The sequence below is a fragment of the Anarhichas minor genome, unplaced genomic scaffold, assembly GCF_050575085.1.
Source record: "Anarhichas minor isolate MPS153535 unplaced genomic scaffold, ASM5057508v1 ptg000010l, whole genome shotgun sequence".
NCBI lineage: Eukaryota > Metazoa > Chordata > Actinopteri > Perciformes > Anarhichadidae > Anarhichas > Anarhichas minor.
In genome coordinates, this window is record NW_027466456.1 from 1,118,256 (window position 1) to 1,136,341 (window position 18,086).

An 18,086-nucleotide genomic window follows, 5' to 3' on the forward strand; every position below is an offset into this window, starting at 1 on the left:
CAGTATATCAATTAGTTAAAGTGCAACATGCACATTAATGCAGCAGTGATGTAAATCCAGAAACATCAGATAAAATAATAAAACACTTATAGTTTAAGTACTGATTTTACTTAAAGTTACAGTGAGGAACTTTTAAATGGCTCTGAACCAGTCTCAGTGTAGTCCTGATCTTCTATCAGACCTCCATCACTAAAGAGACCATCAGAGAGAAGATGGTCTGTTTCTATAGAGTTATTCTTAATGCTCGTCATCGGAGCCACCGCGTCGGATTCTGGTGAACTCAGATGAACTCATGCAGGTTCACCATCCTTCAGCTCAGACTCCAGCAGAGACCGGTCCACCGTGGACAGACCCAGATCCTCCAGCAGAGACCGGTCCACCGTGGACAGACCCAGACCCTCCAGCAGAGACCGGTCCACCGTGGACAGACCCAGATCCTCCAGCAGAGACCGGTAGCAGCGTCTCCTCCTCCTCCTCCTCCAGGAGCAGAGCTTCTCCTCTCTGGGAGCCGACACCACGCTGCTGGAGACCCAGGACGTATTGCTGGACCGGCTAGAGGGAAGAGAGGCACGGGAGAACCAGAACCAGGACTGAGAGGAGCAGACTGTCGGACCCTGCTGCAGTAAAATGAGAGGTTTTCTAAAGGTTTCTTTCGGTGATCAGAAACACTTCCACTTTCGTCAACCGGGGCCACCAAAATAATATAATGAAAGGTCCTTGTAGTGGCTTTAAGTCAAGTTTTGAATGCAGGACTTTTACTCATAGTGAAGTATTTAGTACTTAGTACTCTGTTAGATCAATCTTATAAAAAATAGACTTGCTTACAGAATGCTGTTGACAAAACTCTGCATGACTCTGCTGCAAAAAAACACAAAAAGGAAACTTTGACTGTACTTGTTTTTGTTTTTCTTACTCCCTTTTATACTTGGTCCAAAAATAGACATCCAAAGGTTATGAAAGCATCTTTTTGTCATCTGACTTTGCTTTGACTATGATTACTATCATAATTAGAAGTATGTGTTTGCGGCTCTCAGATGTAAAGCACTAGTGAAACCGGTTCGACTGTAACGTGAGAGTCTCTCTGCCATTTGCTCTGTTGTGTCACTTCTTCAGTCCCGGCTGTGGCAGCGGCTGCAAAATATGCCTGAATTCCTGTTTCCTTAAAATATTTGGTCCTGAGGACAAACACTCGGTCCTCTTCAGTTGATTCTAACTCGGCTTTGAAAAGAGAAGACGAGTAAAAATGGAAAACAACCTCGGTGAGTTCATTTTGAAGATAAATGTGTAGTTGCATAGTTTTACCTGCTTCAACATGCAATAATATACGTACTTTATAAGAGACAAGGAATCGATATGTTGTACAAATAGATTTTTTCTAAAGTTATTCTATTATTTTGATTATGTTTTGATCAGTACAACGTGCAGATCTGTTTTGAGGTCAAACATACTTACTTCACCTCGATCGTGGAAATCGGTTAAGATCAAAACATTTATAACGACATGGGTTTGTGCTCCTTTAGGGATGCATTCAGGGAGCCTGGTTTTTCTTTTATTTACAGCTCAGATCTCAAAGCACATGGTGTCCTGAGGAAACAACCTTTTATTCATCTACTTTATAAACTGTTTACTATAAGGACAAAACAGCATTATGGTTTCCACACTGTATCAATTCCTTCTGGCTGACTCCCTCCTCGAACTGTGAGTCACTTTTACAGAAACAACACCAGCATCAAAGAAAGCAACCTGCACACTGGTGCCAACAAAAACCAGTTGGACCGGACTTGATTGCCAGTAAAGATGGACACCTCTTTTGATTCCCATCAGGATATCAAAACAATCCTCTTCCTTTAGAAGTTTGAAACTCCACCCCAAATAGTTTAATGCAAATACGGAGTCACAAGACAAATAGACACACCTCTAGGTTGTTGTGCAATCCAAGGCACAAAGGCTATTTATTCAAATGTAGCCTTTTTTAATTGTTGATGACGCTGCGTTTCAGCTCTATAATAAGTTACCAGTCTGTACTTTGTGGTGTAGATGAGTTAGTTCTAGTATTTACATATATCTACATAAATGAGGTGGACAAAATATTTTAAATGTATTTGATTATAATGTAGTTGAGATGAATGAGCTGGAACATGTTGCCGGTGAGAGGGAAGTCTGGGTCAGCCTGCTTGGCCTGTTGCCACCGCGACCCGACCCCGGATAAGCGGAGGAAAATGGATGGATGGTAGTTGAGATAACAGCCTCTGAACATGAACAAGTATTTGTGTTGCACTGCGTCCTACAAGTCTTTCGATTTTCTCTCGTCACTCCTTGTATTTTTATTTTTTTTGTGACAAAGGGAGGTGACGAGTCATTCTTTTTTATCCCCTTGTTGCTTCTTTTTCATTTTGCCTCAAAATGATTTGTTTTGGTTCAGGGTCATTCTAAAAATGTTTTTGTCTCAACGTACTGACAATCTTCAGACTGCGTCTCTCAAATGAAAAAGGATTTATAGAGTCAAAAATAACACAAACAATGACACAAAGTCCCAGAGGAGCCAGCAGGAGTTCACCAGAGCGTTCCTCTTCTGTCAGTCAGGCAAAGCAGCAGAGGCATCAGCTAATGCAGCACCTGTGATAACGCCGTCGTCCTAGTTTTGGTGTTTTTTCTTATGCTGCTCAGTATGAGATCTGCTGTAGTCCTTTTATGAAAAGCCAACTGATCACAACAAAATCCATTATCATCAAGCCAAGGAAGCTGTTTCACAAAGTTTTTGAAAAACATGACATTTTGGTGAAACTGTCGGTCACTATTTCTGGTCCCAAAAAAGTTTTTTCTCTTGTTTGGGGGCGACTGTGGCTCAATCAGAGGATCGGCGGTTCGATCCCCGGCTCCACTAGTCGTATATCGATGTGTCCTTGGGCAAGAGACTTCAGCCCAAACCTACTCCTGTAGCTGTGTGTGAATGTGTGTGAATGTTAGTTAGTCCTGATGGGCAGCATAGCAGCCCTTGCCATCATTGATGAATGGGGGTGAATGGAGGAGTGATGACGTGCAGTGTGAAAGCGCTTTGAGTGGTCGGAAAGGCTAAAAAAGCGCTATACAAGTTCATTTACTATTTGTCTTCCAGGAGAGAGAGAGAGCACCACCTTGTCGGAGGTCAGACTCATCCTGATTGGTGGGAGATGGGCTGGCAAGAGCTTCTCCGGCAACACCATACTGAGAAAGGAAAGGTTCGAGTGTGGCCGAACCAGAACGGCTCAGACCGAGGTGAGGCACGGGGCGGTGGAGGACCGCCATCTGACCGTGGTCGACGCTCCGGGATGGAGCAGCTCCCTCTCCCTGACCGAGATCCCAGAGGGGGACAAGCGACGATTTAAACTCAACGTGTCCAAGTGTCCGCCCGGCCCACACGTCTTTCTCCTCGTCGTTCCCATAGACTCGGCTTTCTCCGTGGACAACAGGAGGACCGTGGAGGAGCACATGAAGCTCCTCGGGGAGCGGGTTTGGCGATACACCATGGTGCTCTTCACCTGCGGGGACTTCCTCGGGGGGAAGACAATAGAGCAGCACATCGAGAGCGAGGGAGACTCACTCAAATGGTTGACAGTGAGATGCAGGAACAGGTATATGAAGGCAAATTCTGAAGGCAAATCACTGTGAATATCCAAGAGCGCAAATGAGATCCAAGCGTGCGCGTGTGTAGAGGTCCCGCACGTGCAAATCAAACAGCCGCGCACATAGATTACTTTTGCGAGCGCTTTCACATCGCACCGCGCAGAATATCTCTGCGAGTGCGAGCAAATTTGAAGCCTGCAAGAGAAAAACCATGCTTTGAGCGCGAGGAGCGTCCCCTAGCGCGCGACTTCTTCTAGTGTTCAGTAGTGGATTGAAAAAAACCACCTCTACACCGCCACCAAGAGTTTGTGTCAGAGTGATATCCAGTCAATCTATAGACGAGGATTGTAACCAATTAAATCTAGAGATACAATGGTAACTGGGTCCGCCCACTTAGTGTCAAAAAGAAAATCTACTCGGAGCAGAAAAGCAGTGACAGCAGTCGCACGCTTAGGGGACGCCCCTCGCTCAAAGCATGGTTTTCTCCTCGCAGGCCGCAATTTTGCTGGCGTGAGCAGAGATATTCTGCGCGGAGTGATGTGAAAACGCCCGCAAAAGTAATATACGTGCGCGGCTGTTTGATTAGCACGTGCGGGACCTCTACACACGCGCACGCGTGGATCTCATTTGCACTCTCGGATATTCACAGTGGTTTGCCTTCATGCAGGTACCACGTGTTCAATAACAAGGAGAAGAGAAACTCAGATCAGGTGACGCAGCTGCTGCAGAAGATAGACGAGATGATGCGGCACAACGACGGCAGTTGGTACCAGGTAGACGAGCAGACGTTAAACACCATCAACGAGAAGCAGCGAGAAGTGGTCGAAAGGGCGGAGATGAGAAGAAGGAGGTCCGAAGAGCAAAGACGACAAATGAAGACACTTATTCCAGGTGAATGTCTCAACAGATGCACTCAAACATGTCCTGTATCATACTAAAAGGGCCAGTGCGTAGCATTAGCAGAAATGCATAATCAGCTGACGATGAGAATCACGTTTCCGTTAGAATGAGCCGTTTATATTAAAGGTGTGAATCTTTACTGGCCTCACGATTCGATTACGATTCGAGTGCACCTCAATGTATCGCATCCTCAAATGTCTATGTTACTGCCAGGCGGCAACCTCCGGTTCATGCTAAGTGAAGCCGATGTGGAAGCGTCTTAAAACCTGCATTCTCTCTAGTGTCCACCAGGGGGCGACTCCTCTGGTTGTATAGAAGTCTATGAGAAAATGACTCTACTTCTCTCTTGATTTATTACCTCAGTAAACATTGTAAACATGAGTTTATGGTCTCAATCTCTAGTTTCAAGTCTTCTTCAATACAGCATGATGTTCATTTAGTACATTAGGAATAAGAGTATTTTTGAAAATGCTGTTAATGTATCAATAGATTATTTGTTAACCTGAAAAAGTGGATTTTGTTTTTATTAATTTGACCATGTGATTTTATACAGATGAGTACAGTGATACAGTTTATAGAACTGATGAAGTTGAGAAGGGAACTAATTGACTAATCAAGCTTTGTTTTATCTCACAGAAAAGATGAAACTCATCCCAAAACTCCGCCTGGTTCTCTTGGGAAGCCGGAGCGTTGGGAAAACCTCAGTGGGGAACTCCATCTTGGGATTCAAAGAGCAAGAAGATGGGCAAAGAACGGCCCGCTCGGTGGCCCGGCGGGGTTTTGTGGGTGAAACTGAAATAACTGTTGTTGACACACCGGGTTGGTGGAAAGGCTTCTCTGTGGTTGACACTCCTGAGGCGATGAGGGAGGAAGTGAAGCGCAGCCCGTTTCTGTGCCTCCCTGGGCCTCACGTCTTCCTGCTGGTGATCGACGTAGACGCGTCGTTCAACCTCAAACACTTAGACGCAGTGACGTCACACGTCGCGCTTCTCGGAGAAGAAGTGTGGCGACGCACGATTGTGGTTTTCACCAGAGGAGACTGGCTGGGGTCGCACACCGTGGAGGAGTACATCGAAGGGGAGGGAAAGGCGCTGCAGTCTCTCGTTGAACAATGTGGAAACAGATATCACGTCATTGACAACAAGAATGCAGATGATGGCACTCAAATCATGGAGCTGCTGGAGAAAATCACTGAGACCGTGGCTGGAAATGATTGGGACTACTTTGTCCCGGATCAAAAGATATTGGTGATGATCGAAAAGAGAAGATTGAGCGTGGAAGGCGCGGCGCAACAGAGGCAAAGTCAAGTCGTGGCCAAAAGAAAAGCCCTCAGAGGTATGGATGGGTCAGTCATCTAGCATCATAGAAGTCTATGAGAAAATGACTCTACTTCTCTCTTGATTTATTACCTCAGTAAACATTGTAAACATGAGTTTATGGTCTCAATCTCTAGTTTCAAGTCTTCTTCAATACAGCATGATGTTCATTTAGTACATTATGGTCCATTTAGAGTCAAACAGACCATAAAGCAGGGGATGCTTTAGGGCGGGGCTACACAGTGATTGACAGGTCTCTACCAGAGACGTATACGCCGTCTCTACGTCACTCCTCCTCAGTCCAGATATGGTCACTTCTGTTCAATGATTGCAAAAAACAGGATGGCGACGGCCAAAATGCTGAATTCTAGACTTCAAAACCGCCGTCCACAAACCAATGAGTGGCATAAGACCACTTCTTCTATACAGTCTATAGTCTGATATGAAGAGCTCATTCTAAGCTAATGAAAAACAAAGATTCTCGGTTTCAGAGGATTATACACGAATGAAAACTTAGTTATGAATATTATATTCCATTTCTGCTAATTAATACCCCCAAATGCTACGTACTGGCTCTTTAACTGTGACAAATTCTTATTTACTGTAATTTAGTTTTTCACCCTGCGTTTGTTTTTTCTTCTTCTCAGGTGACAGTAAAGAACTATCGGAGCTCAAGCTCTTGATGCTTGGCCAGAAGACATTTGGGAAGAGCGCAACAGGAAACAACCTCCTGCGTAAAGAAGTGTTCGCCACCTGTGAGAATGAGTCCTGTCAGATGGAGGAAGGGGAAGTTGCCGGCAGGTTGGTCACAGTGATCGACACCCCGGGGTGGCGGAGAGATTCCTCCTGCTGCACTGAAGAGAAGGACAAAGAAATAGTCCGAGGCCTGTCGCTGAGCCGTTCGGGGGTTCACGCCGTTCTGCTGGTCGTCCCCTTGGACCTGACGTTCAGAGAAGCTCAGCAGGCCGCCCTGGAGGAACACGTGAACCTCTTCGGCGCCGACGTCTGGAAACACGCCGTGGTCCTGTTCACGTACGGAGACAATCTGGCGGACAAATCCGTGGAGGAGCATATCGAGGGGGAGCACGGCGCTCTTCGTTGGCTGATAGACAAGTGTGAGAACAAATACCACGTCGTGAACAATATGAAGAAGACGGACACGGGTCAGGTCAACGAGCTGTTCGAGAAGATCGAGGAAATGGTGGCGGGGAACGGCGGCCGGCTCTTCTACCCCGAGATGAACGCCGTCCTCCTGAGGATTGACGAGAAGTTCGGGAGGAGGCAGCTGAAGCTCGTGCTGAAGCAGCGTCTGGAGGAGGAGTACAGGAGGAGAGAGCTGGAGCTGATGACGGGCTTCAAGAAGACGCTCCTCCACCTGCAGGCGGAGGTCAAGGGTCAAAGTGTGACGAGCACTAAGTGCAAGTTGCTGAGTGAGTATCACGCCGCGATGGGGTTTTATGATTGATTCGTGTTCTCCCATCGATGTTCTGTTGTTCTGATCTTTTGTTTTTTTAGTTGGTGATGTGACCAAAATCAAAGCCAAGGGTATTGTCCAGAGGAGGAAAGATGGAAAGGAGAAGGAGGAAAGTATGAACTTGAAAATCAGCCAAGAAATTGAAAAGCTGGAGAAAAATATAGAAACAAAATCCTCGGAGCTTCAGCAAGGCAGCATGGACGTCTTTCTCCCGAACTGTAAGTGAAAATAGGATCCGAATTTCTAGCACAGTCCCGCCCCTTTCCGATGTCCCCCATGAGATGTAGTTTTGTTGCGTAAACCTAATTTAGTAATTCACGATCTTTTCCTAAAATCTAACTAAGTAATTCACGATCTTTTCCGAAACTTTATTTAGTAATTTACGATATTTTCCCAAAATCTAACCCATGAAATTGTCAGATGTTGCTGGACTTTTTAAGAAAAACGCACGAAAAATGAGGAGTAACTTTTCGTTAGATATCATATAATCCGTTGGTGAGAGGATACGTTGAGCTAAGTGTTTTTTGTAAACCTAAACCTAACTTCCTGTGAGGACTGAAGTTTATTTTGAAAAGACGCCATGTATAACGACCATTTGTTGACACGCCGTCGAGAGAAGTTCAAAGAGCGTGTGAGAATTTGTTGCTCTCGGCGTTGACTACCTTCATATTTATTCTGAAATAATTTCCCATGATGCTTCACTTGAAGGGGCGGGACTTCTCTTTACTATCAGCGGGTTGACGTCACAGTGAATTGTTTGTTTGTTTCATTCACAGTTAAAAGAGAGGGACCAGCTCCTTCTACCGCTGGGTCTTTGTCTCAAATGGAAAACCCAACCCGCCACTACGATAAAGTTCTTGGTTGGCTGTCCACGCTTCAGATCGGCAGAAACTACGATAATCAGATGACCCTGAACTTCTCTCAGGCGACGTCTGGATACAGATCCGTGCTGCCACACGGCGACCTGGACTTTGACGAAGACTATGAATGAATGAGTTGTCTCGTTGAGGACAAAAATGCATTTTAGCTTTGCAGAATTTACATTCAGGGGATTTTTGATGGTATAAGAAAAAGGAAGGCCTTCGTTAAAAATCATCATCATTTTTATAGTTTTTCTTATTCGCTTTGGCTCAATTCTTGAACGGGAATTGTTTGTTGCTCACAACGAATCTGAATTTGTCATGAATTCAAGCGAGTTGCTCGTATCTTAGCCGTGTGTGCAAACGAGTTAGTACAACAACGATTTTCATGACTGCTGGTGAAAACCAATTCATTTATCCTGTCACGGTCTTCACTTAACTTCTGAACTTTCTTTCATGGTTATCGTTTCTGCTGTAAAGACCTCGTGCTGATACATTATATATCAGAATATCAGAGCACGGAAATAAATCTAAACAACTTCAGATGTTTTCAAATAAATCTCAAATATAGGTTGATATAAATGTAACTGATTGTGTTAAATGATGTCGTATCATGTGACATCATATAAAACTGTTATAAGTGACAATATCTCAGGTACACCTTCTAATAAAACATTCTGATCATGAAACTGTACCAGACCTCCTGTTCTTTCTTTGGCGATTTAAATAAACAATAATTACACAATATATTGTCTTTATAATGTATCAAACTTGCTATTTGATGCGACTTATGAACGTGATGGAGAACAACCTCTGCTGGGTGGCTTAATATATAATAATAGTTTTAAATAAAAAAAAGAAAATGAATAATCATAATTTATTACTTGATTTATATATTTTTTATCAATAATCTGAAAAGTAACAAGCATTCAAATAGAGAAGAAGTATAAAGAAGCATACAATGGAGATACCATGTTACTTAGGTACAGTACTCGAGTAAATATACTTGGATCCATTTCACCACTACGTTGTAGTATTGCTAACTTTACTACTAAAAGAACTGAATACTTCTTCCACCACTGATAATACTGTATATGTACAGTGTGTTTCACTGCTGTTCGCCATTTTGTCCACTAGAGGGCGACAAAGCACCCTCGTCAGGAAATGACTCTCTCTCTCCGTGACGTAGAATTCACGAGCCGGAAGTGAATAATTGTAGTCGTTAGAAACCCTGATAGTGACATGACAAATCAAACTACACTCTGAAAAATATACAACAAGCCAAGTAAAAAACCAACCAGGTTCGTGTTTAATGATATGAACTGCTCGTCTGTTATGAAAATATACTTCCGGTCGCGCGCGCCTGTTGTTATTGTTATTCAGCTCAGTGTTGTTTACTGGGGACGGGGCTAATTAGCATGCTAACTGCAGACTCAGGGCTGTTTGTGTGCAGTGTTTTAACATTATTGAAGGATAGACATTTAAACACCGATGACCAGCTAGCGGCTGAGCTTTTAATATTAAGTTATTATTAACCTGACCCTGAATATAACTCCTCCTTTTCCATCTTTAACAGATCTTTTGAAGAAGACTCCTGCACAATCAGACAGGATGGTAAGAGATTTATCATTTGCTGAATGACATGTTGATGTATATATTCACTGCTTTGGTGCGGTGTTCATACATGGAGTGATTATTATGATATTATAGTATATGCTTTGTTTTTGTGGTTGCTTTCGACAGCACGGCCGAGTGAAGGTGAAATCTACAGCCCAGCAGGAGGAGGAGAAGAGAAAGGAGAGGGAGAAGAAGCTGAAGATATACGTGGCTGCACGAGACGCCTGTTTCTCTAAGGTTGTCACTTCTCCAAGACACACTTATAGCACACATGCAATATGTTTACATGATGAGGCTCTATATTCTTGCTATCGTTTTAAAAAACAAGATAAAAAACGCTATTATCCATCACATGATAGTAGAATATTGTCTTTGCGTATACTCATGAAAGAAACAATATGACATTAAAACACAAACAATTCCATAATTAAATAAGAGCAGGTGTGCAAAGCTGCATTGAAAAGCAGCGACGGTCTATTCGGCTTCGTTAAAAACGTGATTTTGCAGTGTGAACAAAAGCCTGCTGTAGCTGTCCCTCCCACTGTGAGACGTGGAGGACACGTTCCTTCATTACCAAGGACACACATTAGTTTATTATAGTCAAACACACGACATCCTGCTTTCTGTGAATACCTCATAGAGCACCAAAGATGCATTAAATCCGCAGCTAATAATAGTCCTCCAACAAATGCACAAATTCTCCTGCTGATTTAACTTCTGATAAAAACCACAGCGCCCTGCTGTTTCAGGAAATCACTGAGCCTTTTAATAAATGTAAACTATAAACATCTGACCTGTTTTCAAAGGTTTGTGTCTTTAGTCGGGATAAATGGACTCATGGCTGATGGCCACAGACAGGATAGGGAAGTCAAAACGTATTTAGAGACAAAGAATAAAGAATAACAGTAGCAGCATCCGTTATGTGGCAGTCTACATGTGACAGTTAAAGTAAAGTATTTAAACCAAATGTCATGCTCAGTGCTTATTGAATAGTTTCATTGACTAAACGGGGCCTATTTAGCAGTTTCAGGTTTGTTTTGTTCTTGTGTTCATTTCTCATATATCCTTTCCCTGCATCTGTCTGTCTGTCTGTCTGTCTGTGTGGTCGCCTTCCTCACTCGATCCTGTATGACAGAGAAAAGAGGGCATCTGGGACGAGGGGGCTCTCCAGATTACCCAGCAGCTGCTATCATCCAATCCTGACTTTGGAACCCTGTGGAACTACAGAAGAGAGATCCTCATGCACCTGGAGACTGTGAAGTTAGAGCACTACCAGTTATCTCATCACCTGTAGACAATATCAAAGGTAAATCATCAGAGACGTCGCAGGAGAGTTATGTTTTTCTGTCTTTTTTCCCGCTCTAGGGACGAGGATGAAGTGCAGAAGATTTACGAGGCCGAGCTGTCCTTTCTGGAGTCTTGCCTGAAAGTGAACCCAAAGTCGTACGGCAGCTGGCACCACCGAGATTGGGTCTCCACCCGTCTGCCTCGACCGGACTGGGCCAGAGAGCTGAGCTTGTGCGACCGCTGCTTGAGCCTGGACGACCGCAACTGTGAGTGATGGAGTAGAGAAAACAAGGAAACCGCAGATTTATTTCAGCAGTTTATCTTGACCTGATATCTATTCTCTCTTTCCATCCATCTCACTCCCGGTTGTCCCGCCTCCTCCAGTCCATTGCTGGGATTACCGCCGGATGGTTGTGAAGATGTCCGGCGTGCCCGTGGATCAGGAGCTGGCGTTTACCGATCGTCTCATCGGCTCCAACTTCTCCAACTACTCCAGCTGGCACTACCGCAGCACCCTGCTGCCGCTGCTCCACCCGGAGTCTCCCGAGCTCCCGTCGCCTCCCCGGTCCTCCCTCCCGCCTTCCCCGCAGACCCACTCCCACCGCGTCTGTGAGGAGCAGCTCCTCAAAGGTGAACGCCGACTCAGCAGATGAATGGCAACGGTTGTGTGGTCAGCAATACCTGACAACGACAGACAGGGGGCAGTGTGACGCTTTACAATCTCAATCTCCACACTCACAGACGAGTCCCTGAGGGTTTAGTTCTGTCCCACGGACGAGTGTTTAAGGGTTCCCTATCGGACATTTTGAGCCTTTTATCAACACTTTCTGTTAGTCCGCATTTCTGCAGACTTTGCTCAAGGGAATTACCCACAATTCATAGTAATGTGACACAGGGTTTCCAGGGGAAGTCTGAGACGTCGCAGCTGTTTGCAGCTACGTGATTTGTATTTTATTTCTACCCTCTGGTGAGTCCCTGAGGGTTCAGGGTGTAAGGCCTTAGGTAACAGCAGCTCTCTGCTGTGTAGTTCAACACACATTCATCAGGAATAATTACACCTTTTTATTTATTTCTTCAGAATATGAGCTTGTACAGAATGCTTTCTTCACCGACCCAAACGACCAGAGCGCTTGGTTCTACTATCGCTGGTTGCTAGGCAGAGGTGAGTCCATCTCAAATCTGTACGTGCAAATAAGTACGAGAGGTTGTTTTTTTTGTGTGCAGCTCATGTTTAACAGTTTTCTGTCTTCTTGCCAGCGGAACGTGAGGAGATGATCAGCTGTGTGTTCGTCAGCCGGGAGGAGGAGCGAGTGTCCGTCGCCTTCTCCAGACCCGTCAACGTGAGCGTCGTCACTCGTTCCTTTGTTTCGTGACGTAAATGTTCCTCGTTCTTACTTTGTTTTATTGCTCCATCACTGTTATGAAGGCGCAGTCCGTCGGCCTGCTGCTGGTCCTCGACGGTCTGCCTCAGAGGGTGGAGTGGAGCAGCGTCCACCCGCGCTTCAAACACAGCCCTGTCTGGGTATCCTCTTCCATCAGCTGATTACGCCTCAGATTTCATTATTGTTATTATTGACTGTCAAGATGCCGGTTTAACATTCTGTTCCTGTTGATAAGACGCTGTGTAATGAGGACGAGAAAGACAAAGTGTTCCTTCACAAATCTTTGATCAGTGTCCTGGAGAGGAATGTCCCCTTTACCTCAGACGTAGGACTTCCTGTCATGGCTTATTTCTATCTCTTCAGGTTACAGCTGATCCTCCACAGCTCCAGCAGGGCTGCCATGTGACGGGGATCAGTCTTTTCATGTGTGAAGCTGCGTTTGCCCTACATCTCTAAAAGGAAGCCGGTGACTTGACGCTATAGAACTCTACACTTCTTGTAGCTGAGCTCGTATTCACGTCACCTAATGATATAAATATTTATTTATATCTTAAAAAACGCTGTTAGCCAATTCTCTGTGCTATTTAACGTCATAAGTACACCAACGAGTGTTTGAACAGCACTTCAGCATCGATGAACGAGTCAGTATCGAACCGGTGCATCCATCCCTAAAATAAACGGGAGTTTTATACCAAAAAGATACTTGAAGTCAGTACACACCTGTGTACTAAAGACACCTTAACACCGGCTCAGATCTGTGACCTCCCTCCTGGAACGGTAAGCGACATCACCAACGAACACAACCTGACTGTTCACTGGATGGAGAAACACACCCACAGAGACTGTGCTCTGTACACAGGTGATGCATGTCGGCCATCTTTACACGCCGTCTTCATGTTGAAGCGTCAACGTCTGTTACATTTTAACCTCTAACCTCTAACCTCTAACCTCTACAGGTCGGACCGAGAGTTGGTGTCGGGACTCTGCTACGGATCAGGAGCTGTTCAGGTACGTCTGATGACTTTATGTTTTTATTACTCAGTGTTACTTTTTCCCCTTTTACTAATTATTATAATAGATAAATAGACAGAGGCGCCTCGAATAGGTAGTATGTATATATATATATATATACATATAAATACATAAATATACATAAATACATAAATAAATATATATATAAATAAATATACATATATATATACATAGATATATATATATATATATCTATTTATGTGTATATATACGTATATGTATATTTATATTTTTACTACATTTTGACTAATATTATTCAACAGGGTGTTGTACTATATTATATCACGTGTGCTTGTAGTATACATTTAGTATTTATGGCGTATATTTAGCCAGTACTTAACTACATGTTTATACATACGTATATACTATATTTTTATTTCTTTTTTTAACATTTTATATATAAATCTGTGATATATTATTGGTGTATAATGTACTTTCTTACTATTTGACTGATAGTTTGCGACAGCGGTGGTACTATACTATATCATGAGTATATCATGTGATATATACATTTAGTATTTATATATTTAGCCAGATGCCTTTATGGAGTATATGTTTTATATATACTGGTGTTTTCCTTTGTATACTATAATCTTCTGTAGCTGTGATATATCATTGCTGTATAATGTGTTTACTACTACTGTGTTTGATAGACGAGTTGAAACAGGTGTGATATGTCACATGTGCTCGTGATGCATTGTGGGTATACAAGACGTTCAAGTGCCCATATCGTGTTTTGGTTGTTTTTTTTAGCAGACCAGCGCTGGCACAGCGGCGATACCAGCGCCTCTCTGAGGAGTTCAGGGATTTCTTCTAGTTTAAATTGTTCGTAGCGGCCGCATGAGGACGTGTGAGCGCTTTGATAGAAGACGCTGGGTGCAGAGCTTTCTCTCAGGGTCCACATACGCTCTCACCTCAGTGGGAACAAAGACACGAGCATTTAGAGAGAAACTCAGCCTGGCAGCTCTGTGTCTATCAGAAGAACGGGAGCTACCCGGTGTGCAGATCTGTGTGCAGCACATTTGTTTAGTAGTTTTTAAAGAGCAAGAAGTGTGTTTTCTTCCTCTGTAGGAGCGAACTCTCCGTAGAGAAGACCTCGGTGCTACAGTCAGAGCTGCAGTCGTGCAACCAGCTACAGGAACTGGAGCCGCTCAATAAGTGTACGTGCATTTGAAGGCGTCACATCCTTCAGCTTCCTCGTTCTTAAATTAAACACAACTACACATACGTCTGCTGACGTCTGCTTTCCTTCGGCAGGGTGCTTGCTGACCATCATCCTCCTGATGAGGGCGCTGGACCCTCTGGGGTACGAAAAGGAGACGCTCGCTCATTTCCAAACGCTGAAAGTGAGTCCCGAAAACCCGCACACGGGGTCTAAGACACCGACCAGGAAATAAGATGGCTGACTCACTTCTCTCCCCCAGGAAGTGGATTCCACGCGCTCGGCTTACTACAGCGACCTGTGCAGCAAGTTCATGATCGAAAACACCATCCTGAAGATGGAGTACGCTGAAGTGCGCGTCTTCAGTATTTCTGACAAGGTTGGTTCAGAATTATACAAATTATATTTGATTATCTCATTATGATTTTTACAAGTTCTGAAAAGTCTTTTTTGTTATTTCTGCTAGAACCTGACCACTTTATGCCACCTGGACCAGCTGTTATTGGTCACCCACATCAACCTGTCCTCCAATCAGCTGCGTCGACTGCCTCCTCAGTTCGCCATGCTGCAGTGCCTGGAGGTGATAAGGATCCCATTAAATGTCCTACACGCTGCTTCTGTTCCTCCTTTGTGTCCCACAGCTGGTAGACGATCGTAGGAAAGATGACTTCTGCTTCTGTTTGATTAAAGCTTTTCTTCTTGCAGGTCTTGGAGGCCGATAACAACTCTATAGAAAATCTGGAAGGAGTTTATCACCTTCCCAAACTGGAGGAAGTCCTCTTGAAGAATAACAGTATCCTTACATTTTTGATTGTATTCATTGATTTGAATTCACAAAATAAAATGCAGCCGATGCCGTGTGTGTGTATAAAGGAGGTTTATAGCCGCAGCCACTTCAGACAGGCATTGAAATAACAACCAGGAAACAATCATGGAAATGATTTAAAACAAAACAAAGGAATGAAAGTCTGTACGATATTAACCCACGTATCTCCGACTTGCTCTACCGGCCTCCCGCTCCCGACTCCCTCAGAACTAAATGAAATAATGTTGGATTATTATTTAAGGGGCACGGCGATGAACACAAGTTATATCCACACATTGGAGAAGAAGACAGTTAAAACAACCAAAGAGACAGTATGTTCTGTAGTGTGTGTGTGTGTGTGTGAGGTTATATTCAGAATGTCTTCACCTCTTCACCTTGCTGTCAGACAGACCTTTCTAAGGGGAACTCAAGCTGTTATCTATGATCTCTACAAACACACCAGACTCCATTCACTCAAACACTGATTCTACCTCTCAGGACACAGGAGCTGCTGCTCTCCTGCTGCCTCCATCTGTTACTGTGTTTGTCTTATTGTGAGACTTTGGTGTTTCAAAGGGTTAATTCTGATTCACCAAAGTCACACAATAACACAAAGAAACCAACCGATCGAGGGAGTGGTAGACCAGCAACTCCCGTGTTCTGCGTGGTGAAATAACTGTATTTGTCAGAGAAGTTTGGCGGCTTTTGAAAAGAACATAGAAGGATATAACAGCTTGAGTTCCCCTCAGAAAGGTCTGTCTGACAGCAAGGTAGAGGTGAAGACATTCTGAATATAGCTTCACTTCAACTGAGAGACATTCTGTTAGAGTCTAACATACGTCCTCAGCAGAACATCACTTTGCTCCCGTGCTGGTTCTCCTGCGTGTTTCTATGAACTCATCTACTGTAGTAGAACCCTGACTGTGGAGGAGAACCTCATACACACACTTCTAAACATCACAACTATCCCTTTAAGTAAAAAGGTTTGGAACCACTGGTTTAAGCCATCGTCTGGTCACCTTAGTATTGGAATCTTTAAAATCCGTTCTAATGGCAGTTATCACAAATCTGTGGGCTGAATGTTGTGTCATCATTTGACTGAATAGATGTGAGGCAAGGCCGCTCACACACACACACAATTTAATAAAGAGAGATGACTCACTCGTCTCTTTGTTTGCTGGAGAACGTCCCATTCTGTATCTGTGTTAATGATCCTGAAGCATTGCTGTCATAGAGATCAGTTCATATTGTAACCGTACACTCGTTTACAAAGAAGTGAGTGAAGGCTTGTGAATCAGCCCAAAACAAAGAGCCAGCCCCGCTAAAGAGCGCGAGCAGCTGACGGCAGGCGACGTAAAAGACGCACAAGGACGTTGTTTACAGAGATCAGAAGATGAGCAGACTCTTCAGCTTCATGATTCTTTGTTCTCATCTCAAACTTTTCTTTAGCGACGGAGTGAATACAATCAGCGCTGAGATTTCACAAAGCAAACAGCGTTATTAAAAAGAAGAAGAAGAAGAGATGCTTCACTGCTTCTCTTCACCTTCACGCTTCACTTCCCCCGATACACTCGAGAGGAATTAATGTGCTTCACAGGTTATGACACCGAGGCTACGTTCAAGTTTTTTAAATTTATAATTTCAGCGCTAACCTTCTCATGCAGATCAAGTCCTCTGGGTTTTTATATTCAGAAGAATTCATTCACATCTCGGTGTCATATTTGACATGAGGATGTCACGTTTGCACCGGTGCCCCCTCTCTCCTTCTAAATGGAACGCACACCACACCACAGCACACACGGCTCCTTTTGTTTTTTGTCTCCTTTAACCCCAAAATGCACAGAAATCTCATCGTTGGCCGACCTTCAGCCGCTGGCCTCCTGCCTCAAGCTGAAGCGTCTCGATCTTCGCGGCAACCCCGTCACTCAGGTGACCAACGTGGAGTCGGAGCTGGCGGAGCTGCTGCCCTCGGTGTCAGACCTCCTGCTCTGATCGCCGCCGTCGTCGACGATTCGTCCCTCGAATTTGTTTGCGAAGGAAGCAAGTGGGTGTTTTTTCAGTTGGTTCCACTTGTTTGGGGAGACTGTCAATCACTCCGATCCCCCCCAGAGGGTCTGACGGCCCGACGCCTTCGGGGCACATGTCAGAAAAACCTCTTTGACTCCTTCAACAAAATGTCTAGATTTATGTGAGTGAGTGAGCGCTTGATTCTCAATGTTGCATTTCGTTCTACAGATGTCCTCAATACAACATGCATGCGTGAAACCCTGATAACTGGCTTATTGCTGCTATGAGCTTTAAAACGGTTGGATTTGAGAAATGAAGCTTCTGACTGACCTCCAGAGCATCGCATAGTTCACATGCATGTTTGTTTTTTTCTGTTTTATTTCCTGTTGTGTAAAGCATTTAATATATGACGCACTACTGTTGCACAGTAAGTCACAGATCCAGTAATAAAACCGCACACATTGTGTCACTGCCTTCCAAAACAGCCTCTTGTTTTTTGTGGTCATCTGATGTACAGGTTTTTACTGAATGCACCTTAATTCCTCACCCGTTCAGGTGTTTTAAAAGGTGTGTCAGTCGGCTGAATCAGCCTTCAGTTACTGTCAGTTACTGTGTTTGTTCGAGTTTTTTTAGTAGACTTG

The 18,086-nt window shown here is 44.1% G+C and overlaps 2 protein-coding genes across 2 annotated transcripts; both read left to right on the forward strand.

Moving 5' to 3' along the window:
- The first annotated feature begins 1,243 nt into the window (after positions 1 to 1,243).
- On the forward strand, positions 1,244 to 8,830 carry LOC142946906 (GTPase IMAP family member 8). Its single transcript, XM_076088529.1, has 7 exons — positions 1,244 to 1,259; positions 3,116 to 3,611; positions 4,271 to 4,494; positions 5,140 to 5,838; positions 6,467 to 7,249; positions 7,359 to 7,511; positions 8,070 to 8,830. The coding sequence occupies exons 1-7, from the start codon at positions 1,244 to 1,246 to the stop codon at positions 8,282 to 8,284; spliced, it is 2,586 nt and encodes an 861-aa protein (XP_075944644.1). The 3' UTR covers positions 8,285 to 8,830.
- A 518-nt stretch (positions 8,831 to 9,348) lies between these two features.
- rabggta (Rab geranylgeranyltransferase subunit alpha) lies at positions 9,349 to 17,927 on the forward strand. Its single transcript, XM_076087378.1, has 17 exons — positions 9,349 to 9,454; positions 9,730 to 9,767; positions 9,897 to 10,007; positions 10,906 to 11,030; positions 11,136 to 11,323; positions 11,442 to 11,687; positions 12,136 to 12,219; positions 12,315 to 12,397; positions 12,484 to 12,579; positions 13,193 to 13,298; positions 13,396 to 13,447; positions 14,543 to 14,631; positions 14,729 to 14,817; positions 14,896 to 15,012; positions 15,100 to 15,213; positions 15,339 to 15,426; positions 17,282 to 17,927. Exons 2-17 carry the CDS (start codon positions 9,765 to 9,767, stop codon positions 17,428 to 17,430), a joined length of 1,740 nt encoding a protein of 579 aa, XP_075943493.1. The 5' UTR covers positions 9,349 to 9,454; positions 9,730 to 9,764; the 3' UTR covers positions 17,431 to 17,927.
- Positions 17,928 to 18,086: the final 159 nt, after the last annotated feature.